The sequence below is a fragment of the Sprattus sprattus genome (genome assembly GCF_963457725.1).
Source record: "Sprattus sprattus genome assembly, chromosome: 13".
Taxonomy (NCBI): Eukaryota; Metazoa; Chordata; class Actinopteri; order Clupeiformes; family Clupeidae; genus Sprattus; species Sprattus sprattus.
The window spans coordinates 5,918,976-5,940,161 of NC_137911.1; the positions used below are offsets into that span (position 1 = coordinate 5,918,976).

A 21,186-nucleotide genomic window follows, 5' to 3' on the forward strand; every position below is an offset into this window, starting at 1 on the left:
ACATTAACCAATTTAAATAGTAGGCCTAATATCTTTTTTTTGTTATGCAGATCTGGTCAAAAGGTAATTCTGGGGAGTAGGCTACTTCCTATACCCGAATGAAAGACTTTTGGTCTAATTTCATATATCCTTTATAACATATGTCGAATCAATTAATTAAATTACTTAATGAAGTAGTATAAAATGGAATATAAAGTAAGGATTATGTATAAAGGATTAGCTCACGACTAAACATGAAGATGCCACAATCATATACATTCACAGACAGTACAGATAGTTACAGATAAATGCTACAGACATCTCAAGATTTCAGGCCTCATGATGCCTTGTGCCCATGAGGAAGCCCAATGGCAGAGACCGCAAAAGAAGGGATGTGAAACTATGGTCAGTCACTTCAGACAAACATGAAAAGACAGAGGTGCATTATAATATGAAAATTACTCTTCAAAGTCAACATCAGATGTTTATCTCATTGTTTGCCCAAGTAAAAGGTTCCCAGGAACAAAGAGGAGATCAGAGAATTCCTCTGTATCCTGACTTTTGGCTTTCTGGTCAATTTTGTAGATGTGATCATTTGCAGAGTGCTTTCCGCTTTACAATTTGTAAAAAAAAAAAAAATTGCCATGAACTGTATGCTGTAGACACCTCCACGTATAATTCGTCTCTCGTGAGTCCATGGGCGGGGATCACGTGCCTGTCACAACAGCATTAGTGCATCACTTCACTTGCTGAAGACTTGCTGCCTGGCCTGCTGCCTGTGTGGACATACTCTGCATTTGAGGCAGCGCCCACAATAACTTTATTTACTCAGTTGACGGAATTAAATCTTCATGGTACAAGACGACGGTTGTATTTAGAAGAATGGGCTGAGAAAGTGGCTGTTCATTTGTTAGCAATTTAAATGTTCGTTTGTGGTTGAGTAGCTAGCTAACTAGCATAACAGCTAACGCCAGAAGCTGTGGGCTAGATAGCCTAACAAATATTAACTATTGAGAACCTTTCATAAAGTGACACAACGATGGTGTAGATAGTATGATGTAATAGAGTTACGCAAAGTAAAAGAAATGGGCAAGTTTCGCCTTGGACACTTTGTTTAGTCAAAGGCTACAATTAACGTTCGCTCGTCTGTGGTGCTGGTTTGACAAGATGGCTTGCTTGATTAGTTGACAGTCCGTAGTTGTTTCTTCAGTTACCTTGAGTAGTCTTTGCGAAGGTTAGCCAACTAACATAAATTAATGCCACGCTGTTCTTTAAACTGCGTCTTTTAGTCCAGCAAACGTGACTAATTTACAATTGAAATCATAGCTAGCCAGCCAACGTTAACGGAAGCTACGCCCGAGACTCCTCCACCATGCATGATGCCTATGAGCCTGTCCCTATTTTGGAGAAGTTGCCGCTCCAGATTGATTGCCTGGCGGCTTGGGGTAAGTTCCTTTACCGCTGTAGTACTTGGAGACAATGAAAACAAAATGTAATTGGGCTTGGTTGCACTTATGTAGGAGACAGCACAGGTGTCAACTAGCCTGATAGCATACGGTGTTTGGGTTCCACACTTTTATTCTATATTTCGTATCGTGCTTCCTTCTATTTGTTTGAAGTAGCCCTTTTATTACACAGATCATCTGTTTTTATCACAGTACACAAATACTAAGGACACTTTGTGTTTTTGTTTATGGCAACGTTAACATGAACAAGGCAGCATTAGTCATTGTTTTATACCATTCATTCCTGTATCTTAATGCTGCTGTGGATATCGTATTCACAGAGGACTGGCTTCTTGTGGGGACAAAACCAGGCCATCTTCTGTTGTATAGGATCAAGAAAGAAGCAGGTAAAAGGGTGTGATGCCGCCATAATGTACAGTACGAAGGTTCCATATTGTTTTCTATTTGAAAGCAGCCTGTGGCCCATGATGAAGTGTCTTCCCAACACCCTTCATATCTCACAGGTACCAATAGGTTTGAGGTGACCTTAGAGAAGTCCAACAAGAACTTTTCAAAGAAGATTCAGCAGGTACATTCATTGAGCTCGCAAACATACATTCAATTCTTAAATTTAAGAACTTATTTAGAATAACACACATGTAGTTAGTGATGCTACATTAATAATGGTTTGTTACTGACTGTGTAGCCTATGGGATGCTATGATTCCAATCACAACAGGATATAATACTCTTCACCAGACATCAAAAGCTAAATTTAGATTTACATCAAAATCTGTATTTTAAACCTGTGTACCAATTAGTGACAAGTTCTTAGTTCCTCCACATAGTTATTTTTATAGTGTGTTTCTTTTTTCCACCTGTCAGTGGCATATCATATATTCATTCCTATTTAGGCAAGAAAGAAGATATCATTGATTATCATTCTGATTGTTGAACATCTGACAAGTGTTGAACTGGTCTATCACACATGTACAACAATCCATCAATGAATTCAATACATTCTGTTCCCCCTAGCTCTATGTGGTGTCGCAGTACAAAATTCTGGTCAGCCTTCTTGGTAAGATGACTTGATATTGTTTGCACGATTGCTGTTCAATGTACAAGACCTTTGGATGTTGATTAGCATTATTGATTATATGTTTGTTTCCTCTACAGAGAATAACATCCATGTTCATGACCTCCTGACCTTCCAGCAGATCACTGTCGTATCTAAAGCCAGAGGGGCCACACTCTTTGCTTGTGATCTTCAGGTCTGTTGTAGATGTGTCTTGTCCTTGCTGTACTGTACATTTTATAACTCTGACTTGTCAACTAATTCTATATTTTTTCTTTCTGTCTTATTTCAATCTCCTGTCCCGTTGTCAATATGTTCCTCTATGTTCCTGTAGCATTCCGCATCTGGGGAGGCAAAGTTAAGGATGTGTGTGGCTGTGAAAAAGAAACTTCAGCTGTATTACTGGAAAGACAGAGAGTTCCACGAGCTGCAGGTGAGACAGAAGACTTGAGCGGTGTCTGTCTGTGAGTGTATTCCTGTCAGAAGTTTCATAATAATAAGCTAGTGACACTGCTTTCCTAGGGGGATTTTGCTGCCCCTGACATCCCCAAGTCCATGGCATGGTGTGAAAGTTCAATCTGTGTAGGATTCAAGCGGGACTACTACCTTATCCGAGTGAGTTTTCATATTTTCTCTCATACTAAAAATATCCAGGGTAAGACGTTGTAAGATGAATTGCTAATCCATTAATAAGGGTCAAATGCCCAAATGCTATCTGTGATGTAAAACTTCCTTTAAAATCCCTGTGCCTGTCTTTCAGATGGATGGTCGTGGTTCTATCAAGGAGCTCTTTCCTACTGGAAAACAGTTAGAGCCCTTGGTTGCCCCACTGGCTGATGGCAAAGTGGCAGTGGGCCAGGATGATCTTACAGTTGTACTAAATGAGGAGGGAGTTTGCACCCAGAAATGTGCACTCAATTGGACAGACATTCCCGTTGCCATGGGTACTGTTCCAACTTTTATATATTTTACAAAGTGAAAAAGTGTAACCTCCTGCAAATCATCCTTTGTTCATGTTTTTTGTCAATTGTGAGAGCCAGCCAGCCAGAAAGAAAGAAAAACTGCACAAAAAGACACACTTTTCCACTGTCCTTTTTGGTCTATATGCAGATTTGATGTACAATATTCTACACCCACCATGAAAGCAGCTTGCACACCTACTCTGCAAAAAGAAAAGCATCAATATTTTATTGTTGCTCAGATCTCTGAGTTTTTTGTGTGTGTTTCAATGATGATATATTTCCAGGTTGATTACAAGTGCTGGAACATAATGCGTTAAATGCTAGCAAAAACTGAATATCCTGCAGGCATTAATCACATAGACATAAAAACACTAACTAAAAATAGAAAATATGATTTTAGGAACAAATTTCTCATTATGACATGCTGAGAAGCCTTTGGAGCATTTGCTGGCTTTGTGGGAATATGTTTTGTGTTAATGTTTGTGTTTAGTATTAAGTGTTGACAAGACCTTCCTGCTGCTGTTTGATAGAGCAGCCAAGTGCTACGAGAAATGACTGATTTATGTAGTCTGCACTCAGTAGTTATATTACAGCAGTTCCCCATTTGCTCAACAGAGGGAGCATATAACTCCTATTATGAGTTCTGTTCATTGAGTGTGGGAAAAGGCTGTGGAGCCCCCATGTTGTGATGGGGATGCTCTTCCAGACAGTAACTGCTCGTTGGCTCCTTTGCTCCTTTATAATACTCATCCAACCCAGTAAACCTTTGACCCATCCCCTTTTTATCCCCCCTGTCCTATCTGTCTTTGGTCAGCTACCCTTTCAAGATAAGCCTGTGGGCTGACAAGAAACCATGCTAGTGGAATTCTCTTGAACACAAATGACAATACCAATGTGAAAAAACAACATTGAAGTGTGCTTATGTGTATGTCGGCTACTAAGAAAACAACAATCACAAAACAACAGTTTTGCCTTTTCTGGTTTAAATAAATAAGAATAGGGAATGATCTGTCATTGTTCAGGTTTCAAATCACTATCCACTTCCCCATTTAAAATGCAAGAACAGAACTAGAGCTGACCTCAAAAGTGACCTGCAGTCATTTCCTTACACTGTCCAAATGGCAGCCTGATGAAGGCTCAACCCCAGGGCTTTGGCCCTCTGTCTCCAATCACATTTCCTGCCACTCGCCAGCCCAGGAGACTTGGATGTCTCTGAACCTTCAGTTTGTTGCAGAGAGCACTGATTCAGTTTTGCCAAATCCCTTCCTCTCAATTCCAAACCATCCTTTTGTTGAAGAAGGGTATTGTTTCATTCTCAATACCTTGTGTTGTTCTTATTGTCCCACAGATTTAATTAACATCAGTAAGGAAATACTTTTGAAATCCATTCAGTGTTTTTTGTGTGTGTGTCTGGGGGGATTATTATGTAGCACTATGTGTACTGTCTTCTGTCTTTTGTCTCTTCACCTCATCTCTCTTCTCTTAATTGTTCAGAGCACCAACCTCCATACATCATAGCTGTGCTTCCACGCTACGTAGAGATCCGCACCTTTGAGCCGCGCCTGCTGGTCCAGAGTGTGGAGCTGCAGAGGCCACGCTTCATCACCTCTGCAGGGTGAGAGACACCTCTTCACTACACATGGGCATGCCTCACATATGTGGAATACACATTCTTTATGAAATCATCAATAATATCCATCCATGCAGGTTTAGGGTGAAAAAAATGGAATGAGAACCTTACACAAATAAGTACTGGTTTAAGTAAAGGAACACTAACAACCGTTTGACACTTTGAGCAACTACTTTTGGTTATCTTCAAATTTGTATTTATTTTTGGTAAAAAGTCACGTGAAGGATAAATAAACACACTTTCCCACTAGCTGTGCAGGCTATGCACTATGTTGTTTTGTGGTTCGCTTTTAAACTCCCCTCGAAAAAGTAAGAAAAGCCTGTAGTAGCCTGTAACTAACCTATTTGGTTGTCAAAGGGAAAGGGGGCTCTTCCATGAAAAGTTAGGGAACGACTGATTTAGGGAAATGCCAGGGGCATTAGTAAGTCAAAGTAATATGTGTGTTAGTCACATAGTCATCATTATTGGTGCAGTTACAAATTCTACTTACAAATTCAGTGAACTGATTCAGAAACAGTGATTTCCATCCTCTCCCAGCTGGCACTAGGAACCTCAGTATCATGGGTCATGTTCCAGGCAGGAGATGTGCTTGTAAATGTATGCATTGTCATGTGAGTGGTATCTACTGAATGACTTAATGTAATTACTGGGACACCAGCTGCTAAGGGGAATTAAACCCCAGCAGGATGCCTCAGGTGTCTTTCCATCTTGGATTAATGCATTAGCTGCCTTGTTGTCTGGTGCTTTTATAAACACTGAGATACAGATGCATGTGTTCTCAAATCTGATTCTGTCACTGCTTTTCTTTGAAGAAAAAAAGACTTGTGCAGTTTCTCCCCTGTGGATAAGTAAAGCTGAAGTCTCTCTCCCCCACCTCCATTCTCTTCCTGTTTCAGGCCTAACATTGTGTACGTGGCCAGCAACCATTTTGTGTGGCGTCTTGTGCCCGTCTCCATTGCCAGCCAGATCCGGCAGCTCCTGCAGGACAAGCAGTTTGAGCTGGCTCTTCAGTTGGCGGTGAGCAGCCCCACACTAAACCCCCACGGGCCCAGAATGCAAATGTGCACTGCAGAGTGATTTCTCATTCAAATCCTCCGGCTCTGTTTCATATTCCCTGCTCGTAGCAGAAACAGTACAGTTTTATGCCAGACACTGCACACACAATACCCGGAGAACAAAAGTGTTGACAAAGTACTGTTCTGCAAGTCTTCTTTGATGAATTGTCAGCTTGATAAAATGAACACAGACAAACCCATGTCAAAATCTATAGAAAGAAGAATATGAATGTTTGGACTGCTTGCTGTTGTATCGTGGTCTCCATCGAGCATTCAGTCCAATGCTTTACACATTGTTGAAACAGCTGTGTCTTGTTATGAGACCTCATACCTCACTCTCCCTGTGCTGCTCTACCTGTGCCCCCAGAAGATGAAGGACGATTCGGATGGGGAAAAGAGTCAGCAGATCCACCACATCCAGAACCTATACGCCTTCAACCTCTTCTGCCAGAAACGCTTTGATGACTCCATGCAAGGGTTCGCCAAACTAGGAACAGGTGGGCTAGCGAGCAAGTAGTATAGCCTATAGATCCAGCAGTTAATTGTTAGTTTTTTTGGAATGGGACGAGTTGTGAAGAGCTCCCCTGTTGTGTTTCCAGATCCCACTCATGTGATTGGGCTGTATCCAGACCTGTTACCAGCTGACTACCGCAAGCAACTGCACTACCCCAACCCACTGCCTACACTGTCAGGAGCCGAACTGGAAAAGGCCCATCTCGCTCTGATTGATTACCTTACTCAGGTGTGAATTTGTTTGAAATTATAAAAAAAAAGTATGCTTCAACGCCTGGGTCTGCAAGGTCATGCATGCCTGTTAGCATTACAATGTGTTGGTGTAAACCCCTCTTAAATCCTTCCACCTGGTGCTCTCCATGCAGAAACGCAGTCACCTAGTAAAGCAGCTGAATGACTCCGACCCTTCTACAACCTCTCCCCTTATGGAGGGCACACCCACCATTAAGAGCCGCAAGAAACTGCTGCAGATCATCGACACCACCCTCCTCAAGTGCTACCTCCATGTAAACCTTTTCTCCATAGTTCTGCTTCATCTTACTGTGAATGCTGTTACTCATAGTTCCTTTACAATGAACAGAAGTGCTCTGTTTAAACATTGCATACTTTGACCCCCTCTAGACCAATGTGGCTTTAGTGTCGCCTCTTCTGCGTCTGGAGAACAACCACTGCCACATTGAGGAGAGCGAGTATGTGCTAAAGAAGGCCCACAAATACAGCGAACTCATTATCCTCTATGAGAAGAAGGGCTTGCACCAGAAAGGTACCCAAAGATCTCCCCTTTGCTGTCTCTTTCCCCCTCGTACTCCATTGATAGTGGTACTGCCTCTTGATATTGTCATTTCCTCCATCTAGCTTACACTGATTTTGTTGAACACAGATGTTCAGTATTTTGCAAATTGCCTAGCTTCAATATTAGATTAAAAAACCGCTGGAATAAATCAACAATACAAGTACCACATGTTTAAAACAAACCTCAATGAGGGAAAGCAAAATAAAATATGGTTCTCTGTTCTCAGCTTTTATGAAAGATTAAGAGCTTATACCTATATATGCTTCTATTGAAGAGCTGACTGGCTCTTGAAAGCTAATAAGCTGCTTTGAGGTCCAGACACGTAGTGGCCCGTGGTGGTTCTTCAGCAGGAGAGAGAGCCAACTGAGTGTTGGGCCGATCCCTGTTGTTGGAGGCGATGGCTTGAGGCCTGCTCTTGTTCACAGCGAGTGGTTTTAATCAGTAATTCTCAGCTGCTGTGGTGATGTCATGCTCCTCAGAGCAGGCAGCTGTGGATGAAGCCCTCTCACTCTTGCTCACTCACTCACTCTCTGGCTTCCCCCGTGTAGCCTCATTGATCAGCCTGTAACTAGCGGCACTGCCAAGGCAAAGCTCCAATTCAGCACCCCATTGCATATTACATCACAGGGGTCATCCAAAATCCTCTTTTCCCCATGTTCTTCTCAAATTGCTCTGCTTGACCCCTTTCGCTCACAACGCACTAATTCCTTCACTCTGAGCCACCACTCTGTTTTCTTTTCTTTTCTTCTTTCCTTCATCTCCTCCTCCCTCTGCTCTGCAGCCCTGCAGGTCCTCTTGGACCAGTCCACCAAGGCCAACTCACCACTGAAGGGCCATGAGAGGACGGTGCAATACCTACAGAGACTGGGTGAGAACCGCACAGGCGACTTCAGACCCATACACACACTTCTTTTTTGCCTCTAGTCTTGTTTGTTTACCAAGCACAAGCATACTGCATATCCCACCAATAAACACAGGCAACTTTGAGTTCACTTCTCTCCCTCCTCTCTGCCAACTCCCAGCTTCAGACCTGCATTCAATCAGCATATTTATGTTCCCAGTGTGTGCATTTAGTCTGAATGGCTATTAGATGCTCTGGAAAAGGTTGTTGTTGGTCTGTTTTTTTGGCATTAGTTTACATGGATATTGTTAACCCTTCTACTGTGCATACTGCAGTGATATTCTCATGCATACATTCTTGGGGCTGGTGGCGGCCATCTGCTTGGTACAGAGGTAGAGATAGAAAAAGAAGGGGAGGAGGGGCTTGTGGCAGAAGGGGAGAGAGGAGGTGGGGAGAAACCGATCAGAAACATGGCATGGCAAACCAGCATAGGTATCACCATCCTTTTTCACTAAGGAGAAGAGCCAATGGGTCTGTAGCGGTCTGCAGTGTTTTCCAGGCAGATGGCCAAGGTTCCTTCTTTTTTCTTGAGATATTCCTGTTAGTGCTAGCTTGAATTATGCTTCATTAATGGGAAAGTCCACTTATTTCAGCTGTTTACAACCACTCAGTCAACCAGTGCTTATTGTAAACTATGTATCTTTGGAGAAATGTCCAAGTCTTAACTGCTTACTATTCTTATATACAGCAATGTGAACTAATGCCCTGGCTCCGCCTGCTTGTTTTTACCAGTTCAATATTAACTGCACTTTGTATATTGTATAGTGAATCTGTGTTTGGATTTACTAGGCACTTATGCCCTGGCATCAAAACAGTCAAAGTCAAAAAGTCAAGAGTCAGTGTCTGATTTGAATGGCATTGCACACTTGAATACACCAGCCTTGACCAAGGATATGCACATACGCACAGCTCTTACAAGCATACCTGACTCTCATTCACTTCTATTCATCCCAAACACTATGCATGAGCCTACCTAACCATTTCTACTGTGTATTTCTCCAGGGGTGGAGAACATGGGCATCATTTTTGAGTTCTCTCCTTGGGTGATGAAAACCTGCCCAGAGGATGGCTTAAAGGTACAAGAATTAAGTAATATGTCCGTTGTGAGACATGGTGGTGATATGATATAAACTATTATTATAATAAACTATTAATCTTCCACTTTTACCAGGAGGTTTTTCTATTTTTAAGAATGTAAGCCTTTTAAGCTCAGTATAATTTTTAATGTTGCGCTTGTTGTGAAGGCAGCAACTTTTTTATTCATCATTATTTGTACCCATGCTCCAGTAAATAAGCCTTGTGAGCTAACGGATATCTGCCTTGAATGTGATCTTGGGTCAGATCTTCACTGAGGACCTGCCAGAAGTGGAGGCGCTGCCACGAGACGGAGTGCTGAACTTCCTGAAAGAAGGCTTTAAGGAGCTGGCTGTGCCCTACCTAGAGCACATCATCCATGTGTGGGAAGAGACGGGGCCCGAGTTCCACAACGTGCTGATCGAGCTGTACCTCGAGCGTGTGCAGGCCCTCATGAAGGAGTATCTGGGCTCTCTGCCTGAGGGTAGGAGCCCAAGGAGATTCAACACTAACCTGAACCCCTTTTTTAAACATTTGACAGTTTCCTTCACCTCTTAATTGGTTGGATGTTTGTTTTTGTATTTATCAGCTTTTATCCTCTGTTTCTCATCTCTCTCTTTCCGTCTCTCTCCCGCCTCTTGCCTCTGGTTTGTAGGAGTGACTGCGGTACCTGCAGGGCAGGAGGAAGGCCAGTTAGGGGAGTTCAGAAACAAGCTGCTGAACTTTCTGGAAATTTCCAGCAACTACGAGCCAGGGCGCCTCATCAGCGACTTTCCTTTTGATGGTGAGTCTGTGGTCCCCCCCAAGGAGTTCCCTTTAGAGAAGTGCCTAGCATAACTAGTTTCACGTGATGTTTCACTGTTTGCTATTGTTATGAAGAAGCATGAAGGCTGACTGTTAGTGTCAATGAGGACTACTGGCAATTAACAGGTTGTACTGTCCAGCAGCTTAACAGACCACCTGTTAAGAGCTACAAAGAAGTTTCATATGGACTCATTCAAAGGATTGGACACATAAAGCTAAATATTCTTCCAGGTCCTTTTATTTTAAAGTTGCTCATTTGTTATCTGCAAGATAAGCATGAGGATCTGCATTAGGTGCTACAAAATTCACAGAGCAGAAGCGGCTGTGGGGTTGCATTATGTTTAGTGACGATAACAGATATTAACAAAATGTGGCTGTGATGAGCACATTAATTAAAAGGTTATGGTCTTGGCTATGTGTGAACACCATCTTACTGTCACATCACCACATTCTGAAGAACAGCCTCCGAGCAAAATGCTGTCCAATTATACAGTGTTTTGAATTTCAAGCATAAACCAGGCTAAACTGTGGTCTATAGAGCTTTCATAAAAATGGAAAACGTTCGTTCAAGGGTAATTAGCTCATGGTTTTGGTGTCTTCAAATGTAATGAGCATGGAGTGAGAAATGCTTTGCTCATGAAAAAGAAACAGTATTGTGTTTTTTCAATATGTCTGTATTTATATATGAACAGTGAGGTTACAATACGTGGTGAATTGTTCTGTGTTTTTGTGTGTGTGGTTTTGTCAGGTCTGCTGGAGGAGCGTGCTCTGTTGCTGGGCCGCATGGGGAAGCACGAACAGGCCCTCTTCATCTACGTACACATCTTGAACGACACGCGCATGGCTGAGGAGTAAGTTGCACAGCGTTCCCTCACCGCTCCCTGTCCCTGGCATCTCAAGGCATCCTCTATTAGCTTGCCCAGTGTGGCCACTGCCACCAAGACTGGCCTTCTGCCACGCTGACCTTGGAAAGTTCTAGAAAGCTGTTCTTGTTGTGACAGAAGTTTGCCCCCTGTGCTCATCTCTTTTTGTCCTTGCCCACAGGTACTGTCACAAGCACTACGACAGGCTGACCGATGGGAATAAGGATGTGAGTACAGTACACTGCAGGGGGCGGCTGGGTTGGGGCACTGTGCCAGATCATTTCAACTCAAGAGAACATAGGGGAAACATTTGGCTCTTAGATAATAAGAAACCAGGGCCCTGTTCGGCGTACAACTGAAGCTAAGATAATTAATTTAGCTCGCAACTGGAGATTAACTAGCTCGCTAATTGAGAACAGGCCAAGCCCGTCTGGCGACGGGCGCTAATTTTTTTTAACCTCTCGTTAATTTATCCCAGGCTAAAATCATCAGCTAAATTGCGCGTGCACGTCCTGCTTTAAAAGGCATGAAAGGTCGATAACCAAACCAGGATTTTTTGAACGGCATTATAGTCTAAACTCAAAGAAAAAGGCAAATTTTTTTCTCCGCTAAGGCGGGATATGACCATGAACGCATTATGAAGAATTCAAGACCATAATCATGTCAAAATTCATCACTGTCGCGACTGCAACAGCATTAAAGAAACTTTCCATAGGCTGGTGCAGCGGGTAGAGCGTAGGGCTTGCATGCAGTAAATCGCCGGTTCGACTCCCTTCCCCTTCGTAAGAATTGTAGTTTTAAATCGCTTTGAATAAAACCGTCTGCTAAATGACTAAATGAAAATGTATTAATAAGAAATTCAATACATTGAAGCAATGCAAATAAATTGTGTTTCTTTCTCTCTTCTTATCATGCAACCACCTTACCATCCACTTCCACCATCCACCACTGCACAAAAACTAGACACGTTTGCAAAACTAAATGTTTGCAATGATGTAAGATAAAGTAGGTAAAACAACTTTAGCCAATATCTCCGTAATGGAGATGGGTTTTGTGCTCAAATTTCCTGGGATCAAAGAAAACGTTAGTATTCATGTGCAAACTAAAAATCACGTCTCATGGCTGAGCATGAAAGTTATTTCGGGGTTAATCAACTGTACCAATGTCTCAACTGTACTAATAGGCTACCACTGTCACACTGTGCTTTGTTCTCCGCATCGCCGACATTACAAAAATGAAGGCAACAACTTGCAAGAAAGTGAAGACATTCAATGTTCTACGGTGGTGGGCTATGCAATAAATGACTCGAGAAGGTCTTCTAAATTCATTATTCCTTGTCGGGTGGATCGGTAGCGCTCATACAATAACTCATCATGATGGAAAAATGGATCTTCTTGGCGATCGCAAAGAACTTTTCCTACGCTAATCAAACTACAATATGACTCCTTGTCAATGGGATCCCTCCTTTTGGCGTGGATGTGGCAAGTTTAGCCAGCTAAACTTTGGTTAGCCTGCCCTGGAGCAGGTTAGTGCTAAGTGATTAATTACCATGGTGATTGATAAAAAGTTGCTTCTGCGAACTGGCTAAAGCGGTGTTGTCTTTTTTTTAGCCTGGAATTTAGCTCGCTAAACCGCTTAGCGAGCGTCGCTGAACAGTACCCAGGTGCGACCTTCTCACATCAGTGTATCAACCAGTTTATTTATTATATATGTGTATATATACAGCCGCGGAAAAAATTAAGAGACCACTTCAAAATTATCAGTTTCTCTGGTTTTACTATTTATTGGTATGTGTTAAAGTAAAATGTACATTTTAGTTTTATTCTATAACCTACTGGCAACATTCCTACCAAATTTCAAATAAAAATATTGTCATTTAGATCATTTATTTGCAGAAAAATGACAATTGGTCAAAATAGCAAAAATGATGCAGTGTCTTCAGATCTCGAATAATGCAAAGAAAACAAGCTCATATTCATTTTTAAACTACACAATACTAATGCTTACACTTAGGAAGAGTTCAGAAATCAATATTTGGTGGAATAACCTTGATTTAAAATCACAACTTTCATGTGTCTTGGCATGCTCTCCACCAGTCTTTCACATTGCCGTTGGGTGACTTTATGCTACTCCTGGCGCAAGAATTCAAGCAGCTCGGCTTCTTTTCATGGCTTGTGACCATCCATCTTCCTCTTTATCACATTTCAGAGGTTATTTATGGGATTCAGGTCTCGAAATTGGGCTGGCCATGACAGGGTCCTGATCTGGTGGTACTCCATCCACACCTTTACTGGCCTGGCTGTGTGGCATGGAGCATTGCCCTGCTGGAAAAAACATTTCTCAGAGTTGGGGAACATTGTCAGAGCAAAAGGAAGCAAGTTTTTCTTCCGGGACAACGTTGTACTTTGCCTGGCTGAGGTTTGTAAAAGACCATAAGGATTGAAAAAGCGGACTGGAGGTTCTTCTTAGTTCGTCTTCTCTGATGAGTCCGATTTCACAGTAGGTGCAAGACTCTCTGGCTTGTAGGCCTCTCCAGGTCTCCGTCTAACCATCAGACGACCATGTGTTGGGCAAAGCTGAAAATTGGACTCATCAGAGAAGACGAACTAGAAAACCCTCCAGTCCCCTTTTTTCAATCCTTATGGTCTTTTACAAACCTCAGCCAGGCAAAGTACAACGTTGTCCCAGAAGAAAAACTTGCTTCCTTTAGCTCTGACAATGTTCCCCAACTCTGAGAAATGTTTTTTCCAGCAGGGCAATGCTCCATGCCACACAGCCAGGCCAGTAAAGGTGTGGATGGAGTACCACCAGATCAGAACCCTGTCATGGCCAGCCCAATTTCGAGACCTGAATCCCATAAAAAACCTCTGAAATGTGACCAAGAGGAAGATGGATGGTCACAAGCCATGAAAAGAAGCCGAGCTGCTTGAATTCTTGCGCCAGGAGTAGCATAAAGTCACCCAACGGCAATGTGAAAGACTGGTGGAGAGCATGCCAAGACACATGAAAGTTGTGATTTTAAATCAAGGTTATTCCACCAAATATTGATTTCTGAACTCTTCCTAAGTGTAAGCATTAGTATTGTGTAGTTTAAAAATGAATATGAGCTTGTTTTCTTTGCATTATTCGAGATCTGAAGACACTGCATCTTTTTTGCTATTTTGACCAATTGTCATTTTTCTGCAAATAAATGATCTAAATGACAATATTTTTATTTGAAATTTGGTAGGAATGTTGCCAGTAGGTTATAGAATAAAACAAAAATGTACATTTTACTTTAACACATACCAATAAATAGTAAAACCAGAGAAACTGATAATTTTGAAGTGGTCTCTTAATTTTTTCCGCGGCTGTATATATATATGCACATTTTGAAATATTGTCTATGTCTTCGGTGTTAAAGCATTGCTATCCACTTATCTCTAAAGGAAAAATAGGCTAATTCTCAAAAAAGAACTCTGATTATGTTCATGTTTGGTTATGATAATTGTACAGTATGTGCTAATAGGTATAGTCTATAGTTTATTGTAGTCTATAGTCTAATGGGGGGGGGGGGGGGGGGGGACAATGGCCGTATATAGAGGTGGACAGTGTGTCTCTATATACAGTTGATGGAGGAAAAGTAGCCAATCAAGTTCCCCCTGGTGGTAGCGTACCTAACATCTAACATCGAAAAGTTAGTGGAATGGCTTTCAGTATGTATACTATGTATACTGTATTACGTATAGAGTAACATGAAAGACAAGAGATATGCTACAGTAAGCAGCGCGTGTCTTGAGTTGTGGTCCATTTATGAAACGAAAGGAGCCATTTCAAAATTTTAAAATTTATAACTTCACTGATTTCCATTTCAAAATTTTAAAATTTATAACTTCACTGATATGGCTTTGTAATGTAATATATATATGTACACACTTTATATAAACATCTTATTTTTATTTCATTTATAAATCCAGTCTATGGAATTTTAATGTAAACTGCTCTCCAATAGGAATTCAACCACTAAGGACATTGGTTTACATCTTCCATCCCTAAGGGTTGATTTTAGCCATTAGTCAGTGCAGTCTACTCACATTTGTGTTTGTATATTTGTATGTGCAGGTGTACCTGTCTTTGCTGCGCATGTACCTGTCCCCTCCAGATGTCCATTGCCTGGGCCCCATCAAGATGGAGCTGTCGGAGCCCCAGGCCAACCTGCAGGCAGCACTCCAGGTGCTGGAGCTGCACCACAGCAAGCTGAACACCACCAAGGTGAGAGGATGCTCACCACACACACAGGTTCATCATGGCAAATCAAATCCAATTGCAACAAACCTGCTTATAAACCCGCTTCCATCTACCAGCGCATTTCACCTTATGCAGATTGAGTGTTAATCCACCCCCTTCCAACAACTCTATTTTTTATTTGTCTTATTTCTTCTTATTTCGTATTTCTTATCATGTTTCCTGAGAGACTGGAAGCTCACCTGGGTTGCCAAGTTAAGAACACTGAGCCTACACGATTGATAACCTAGCTGCACATGGAGTATGAATGTGAGTGCTGGAATGTTGAAATCACGTGAAATGCCCACCAATGCCAGTAGTGATTAATTAATTAAGGTTAGCTAACCATGACTGAAGCTCAGTGCTAACCTTTTCTGGAGAAAATTAGCCAACTCAGCACCCAACATAAAATCCTTCTGGGTTCTAAGCTGTCTCCATCTTTCAAACGCATCTCTAATATTTACCTTTTACTACGCCTCTTATCATGTGGCTTTTTAGAAGGATGCCGAGGCTTTGAGGTCGGGTAGAATCTACCATTATCCCTGTTGATCCAGTTTGTTTGCTTGCTTCCATGGCTGCAGCACGCTGTGTTTGCCTGCCAATTTGTTTCATCTGGCAACATGGAATGTCGAAATGGTACTGGGAAATGGGCAGTTGGTGGGATCACACAAGCCAAAACACAAACAGACAGTCCTCTCCGGAGCGGAAACTTCAAAGGAGAACATCCTGGCTGTAGCATTGGGTTCAGAGAAGCCAAAATGTCCTTAATCTCGGATGACGCGTCATGGTCATTCGATGCTTTAGTACAGCAAATATATTGCAAATGTATAGTCACATTTTACACACAATTTATTTCTACAAACCTTTTTCACCATCATAAGTGTTATACATGTCAAGCTCTTAACATGGTGACGCAAAGGGAACACAACATAAAGGTGTCAATCAGTGAATTCAAACATTGAAATGTAACTGTGGAGTGACACATTTTTCCAGACGTTGATGTATAATAATAAGTAGGTTTTCACCAGTTCTCCATGAAAACCATAGTTATCGAACCAGTCAGCGTTTTGCAAAGTACATCATAGTCATAATAGGTTGTGTTGTGTTGGTCACACATGGTAAACAGCACACAGATGTAATACTCTGTGGTTGGTTATGTCAACAGTCAAAAGTTTGGCCCTTAGAAGCACCCAAGGGAGGGGCCCTCCTTATGGTATAGTTCCTTGTTCAGTGTTTAATGCCCCTGATTTTATAAGCTGTACTTTCTCTTCACTGTGGTTTGGAGGATTCATGTGCATATTGAATGAAGAGCTTTGTGTGGCGCCATAAATCCAATACAAGATTTATTTATTTTTAAACCTAGTCAGGGGTACAATTTTGGAGGAACAATTAAGTGGTTCACATATTTGGACATATTCCCAGTTAAGTTGATTAAGATGTTGGGTCCAAAAGCATTTTCAGAACAAGTGATATTTTTTTTTCCCCAAGTCATCATCTGGAGCTTTTATGGAATGATGAAATTGATTGGAATCAGAGGTATTTGTGTCCCCCCTCTTTGGGACTCCCTTGAGCTCAATAATAAAGGGACTGCACTGTACAGTGAGAGGTTTGTAGAGTGGAGCTTCCATGGGTCCTACCTGCTTTTTTCTTTTTTTGCCCACTCTCCCTCTCCCTCATTGGCTCTAATGCTTCTGGTCTTTTATTTCCCTTGGTGCTGGGCCAGGGGCCTGGGCTGTGCCAGCGGTGCAGAACAGAGCAAAGCCACAACAGAGCGGCGGCGGCAGCAGGGGCTCCAGCACGCGTCAGGCCCCACTGCAGACCAGCCCACACGCCAGCCCAACACATGCTGTCCCCCTCACGCTTAATGTCTATGCTGTCTCTGTTTCAGCTCATTTCCTTTACATTTCTGTCTTCTGTCATCCTCCCTACTCTACCCTTTAAATCCTTATCCTTTATCTCATTTATTTAGCTAGTTTTTCACTCACATTTTCGCCCCTCTTCTCTCATTCCTCACTGGCTCCCCCCTGTTTAACCCTTTATAGTTCCTGCCCCACCCCCCCATCCCCTCTTTACAAAGCTCTCATGAACATGGGATGGACTGGTGCCATAACTGCATCATTGAACTATTTTTATGCTGCAATAGTTGAACGTTTTGAACTGTTCATAGTGGGAGAACCAAGTGAGGTGCATGTCACAGAGTTGGGGATGTTTGTGTTCTCCAGCCTGTGCAAACTAGCGGAGCAGTGCCACATTTTTCTGCAATAGTTTGTTTTTGTCCGTCTTGTCTCACCCTCTTTTCCTCCTCTTCTTCACTCCCCTGCTATGGGCTCAGGCCATCAACCTGCTCCCAGCAAACACCCAGATCAATGAAATCCGTGTCTTTCTGGAGAGTGTGCTGGAGGAGAGGGCCCAGAGAAAGCGCTACAACCAGGTGCTCAAGAGCCTACTGCAGGCAGAGTTTCTACGGGTAAGCCCTTCGTGTGGATGTATGTTTTTTTGCCTTCCTTTGTGTATGCTTTACATATGTTTATTTGCATAAGATGTGTGAAATCGTTTGTTCATGTGTGTAGGTCCAGGAGGAGAGGATCTTCCATCAGCAGGTGAAATGTGTGATAACAGAGGAGAAGACCTGCAGAGTTTGTAAGAAGAAGATTGGAAATAGGTTGGTACTCTGAATACATGCAAAAGTACACAGCATTCATTACACCAACATCAACATCATGTCAGTGGTCATTAACACACAGGATAATTCCTATTGGGGGAAATTGGAGGAATCTTCATGATGCAATTTTGTTGTTTCATGATTGATTTTAAAATTGATAATAGAATTGAAAGGGTCTATTTGATGGCATTGTGGTATATTCCCTGAACTCCCTGAAAAGTTATGTGTAGTTTTGGTGTGACAATCTCTAACGTAATTAATTAAGTGCCACATCTCAGCTGGCTTCAACTCAATTCGATAAAACCTAAATGAGAAGATGATCGCAGCTTTTCAGCAGGTTTTGCAGGTGTTTGCACGTTTGAGACTTTCTTGCTTTGGTTGATTTGTATTATTGTAGAACTGTTGAATAGAAGCAGCACAGATGTCCATTCATCGGCTTCATTTACACTGTGGTCGGAGGTAGTGAGAGGTGGTTGCACACTCCTATGATAGTGCCACCAACTGATGGCCCTACTACATTTTCTGGGTAGTGTGAGACTGCTTCTAATACAGCATATGTTATGTTACAAGCAGGATGAAGCTTATATTGTTATCAATCTGTCAGGTAAGGCTTTCTAGTGTGCCAAAGTCTGTTGTAAAAAGAGAAAGTGGTCAGGAGAGGGCCAGTTCTCCAAGGAAATATATGACAGTTCCTCACATCTCACTGGGGAGGCAAAAAACAGAGGGCTATTACAAAATGTAGGATAATTGTGACTAAAGCTTTAGGTCTCACAGGGAGTCCTGGTGGGAGTTTGAGCACCCAAAGGGTCTGCAGTAGTCCCATGCAATTCATCTGCTTACCTTTCCCCCCCTCAGTCGTACAAGTAAAAAAGTGGTTAGTATATAAAAGAATTTAATTCATGCTATAAGCTTGTGATTTTCTGTATGTTGTCCCAGCACATACTTAATCCATTGCACATGTTGCTTCTCAATAAACCCTGCCTCCTCCTGTTTTCTGTCTACCCTTCCATCGACAGTCTGGTCAGGTTGTGCATTATTGTCAGCTGACAAAGGAGAAAAGCTAAGCACAAGTATAGAAAACCACAAAGAAAGCCAAGGAGACCTACCCACCCTTTTCCAAAATGTTCAAATACATGCTTCCCGAAGTTGTCTCAATTGTGACTGTACATAACTTAGTTGATAGGGCTCATTTCTGTGATTCCACGTAGCAACTTTATATCAGATATTAACATGTTTGAGCCAAAAAAATTTGAATGTTAAGTTTGAACCTTGAAGGTGGACTGGAGTCACTAGAATAATAAAGTTATTTTTTTTTTTTTAAACTTCACTAATCCCCCTTTTGTCCCTTGAAAGCTTGGGTACTTCAGCTGCTGACTTCTACTGTGACCTCACACTACAATTCTGCTCTCATCATTTGTTTTTGTGCTCCGAATGAACAATAGTGGTAACAAATATGTACTTGTATCCACAGTGCCTTTGCCCGGTATCCTAATGGTGTGGTGGTACATTACTTCTGCTGCAAGGACCGCAGCGTGTGCCCCACAGAGCAGTGATGTCCATTTGGCCAGGTGGGCACACCAGTGGTATGGGTGCACCACACCTCCGCCTCTCATGACCACTATGTGGATTTCACTGGGACCCACAGATCTCACAAGAACCTAAAGACTTTATAGGGATTCATTCATGTGTGGGAAACAGGTATTCTGACTAGTCCACTGAAGGACATGGATCTCCGGCATCTTGTTAGCCTTTCACGGAGTCATTTCAAGCCTGTTGGAACGAAGCCTGTGTAGTCTTGGGCGGGGGTGGGGGGATGGGGCCAGACTTTAGTCTGAACTGGAAGGAAATGAGCCAAACCCTGACCTTTGAAGAGAAGAACAGGTCTGCCAAATGCAGTGAGAACATTAACTCTGAGAGGCCTCTAGGGAAGTCTAGAGGCCCCAAAGCACCCCTGTCTGTCTGTCTGTCCTGTATCTATGCTTGGATGTTCTCTCAGCTCTCCGTGTCTCAATTTGCACATTAACACTCTCTGTCGCGCTCTGCAGTGTGTTGCTCTTATAACAAGTGAAGTTGTCCTTTCTGTTGTCTGCCTGCTCTCTGTCTTGAGCCCTGGGTTCAGCTGATGGCCAACAGCGTTTGCGCTGGACTCAGTGTTCCATTTCTATAGCTTTAGATTGGGCTACACTGAGCAGGAAATCCGACACCAGACAGCAGCTTTATCTGCAACTACACAATAGAGGCCAAGAGAGGCCCTTCAGAATGGGCTGAGGCTCGTGGCAAGGTTGTTGGGCTGAGTGCCTCTCTCTGCCTGCCCTGCCACTGTTACTTGCATTTATTTTCTTCCTTCCATGCGTTTTTTTTTTTTTATATCTTAATTGAAGTATGTTTGTGTGTATGTGTTATATACAGCCTTTCTTTTGTTAAAGCTTAAAGCAGAAATACTCACTTCAAGCAGCTTCACTAAACTGCACAGTAGCATGGCACTTTAAGCCTGTGTAATCTAATTTATGGTTTCGTATTTATTTGTTACAAGATCTAACCCCACAAAGGGGCCGAAGGTACAGGAGAGAAAATGATGAATATGCAGGAATGTCTCCCTTGTGATCATTGGTTGGTTTTGGGGAGGGGGATGACCCTTAGGGGGCAGCAGAGAGCAATACTGTCCTCAGGAGGTGTGGGTTGTCACACTAACCCTGGGATTATTTGCTGAGCTTGTTGTCCATCTGCGCCCATCTGTTTTTGTTTGTTTGTTTTTGTTTTATTTTTGTTCATATCTCTCTTCCTGCACCTCTCGACCTTGACTTATTCTTGTTTCGCGAACATGCAAAATGCCGCGGTTTGTAAAGAGAGGGTATCTGATGGAAATGATTGTATTTTTAAAACAAAGTCTGAAGCTGTGGCAGTTGCTAATAAACTTGCATCATATTCACACTTCATAAATGGTCTGTTTTGAGTTGGTTTTTTAACTCTGTTGAGATTCAGTTATTGTGGACACAAAGTGACAAAACTAGAACATCAATCCAGGGATGGACAGGGGCAGATCTATCCATTTAATCATTATTGTTTTAATATGTAAGACCTAAAATAAGAGAGATTTGCTCATATGCTGTTGGAAAATCAAAAATTAGTTTTAAAAAAAATATTGCACAATTAAAATGTCTACAATAT

The 21,186-nt window shown here is 42.2% G+C and overlaps 1 protein-coding gene across 3 annotated transcripts; it reads left to right on the forward strand.

The window, feature by feature from the left end:
• The first annotated feature begins 718 nt into the window (after nucleotides 1-718).
• On the forward strand, nucleotides 719-20,938 carry vps39 (VPS39 subunit of HOPS complex). Of its 3 annotated transcripts, none has more exons than XM_080849582.1 (25): nucleotides 719-833; nucleotides 1,306-1,424; nucleotides 1,766-1,831; nucleotides 1,949-2,013; nucleotides 2,459-2,501; nucleotides 2,600-2,694; nucleotides 2,833-2,931; nucleotides 3,021-3,113; nucleotides 3,259-3,442; nucleotides 4,955-5,075; nucleotides 5,987-6,107; nucleotides 6,513-6,642; nucleotides 6,745-6,887; nucleotides 7,024-7,164; nucleotides 7,280-7,421; nucleotides 8,233-8,319; nucleotides 9,355-9,428; nucleotides 9,694-9,910; nucleotides 10,082-10,210; nucleotides 10,979-11,081; nucleotides 11,275-11,320; nucleotides 15,195-15,344; nucleotides 17,689-17,823; nucleotides 17,927-18,018; nucleotides 19,490-20,938. In XM_080849582.1, exons 2-25 carry the CDS (start codon nucleotides 1,352-1,354, stop codon nucleotides 19,569-19,571), a joined length of 2,631 nt encoding a protein of 876 aa, XP_080705708.1. In that variant the 5' UTR covers nucleotides 719-833; nucleotides 1,306-1,351; the 3' UTR covers nucleotides 19,572-20,938. The 3 variants fall into 3 exon arrangements, with proteins under 3 accessions (XP_080705708.1, XP_080705707.1, XP_080705709.1); XM_080849581.1 differs by having other exon boundaries at nucleotides 734-1,213; XM_080849583.1 differs by having other exon boundaries at nucleotides 734-1,424; nucleotides 6,516-6,642.
• The last annotated feature ends 248 nt before the right edge of the window (nucleotides 20,939-21,186 follow it).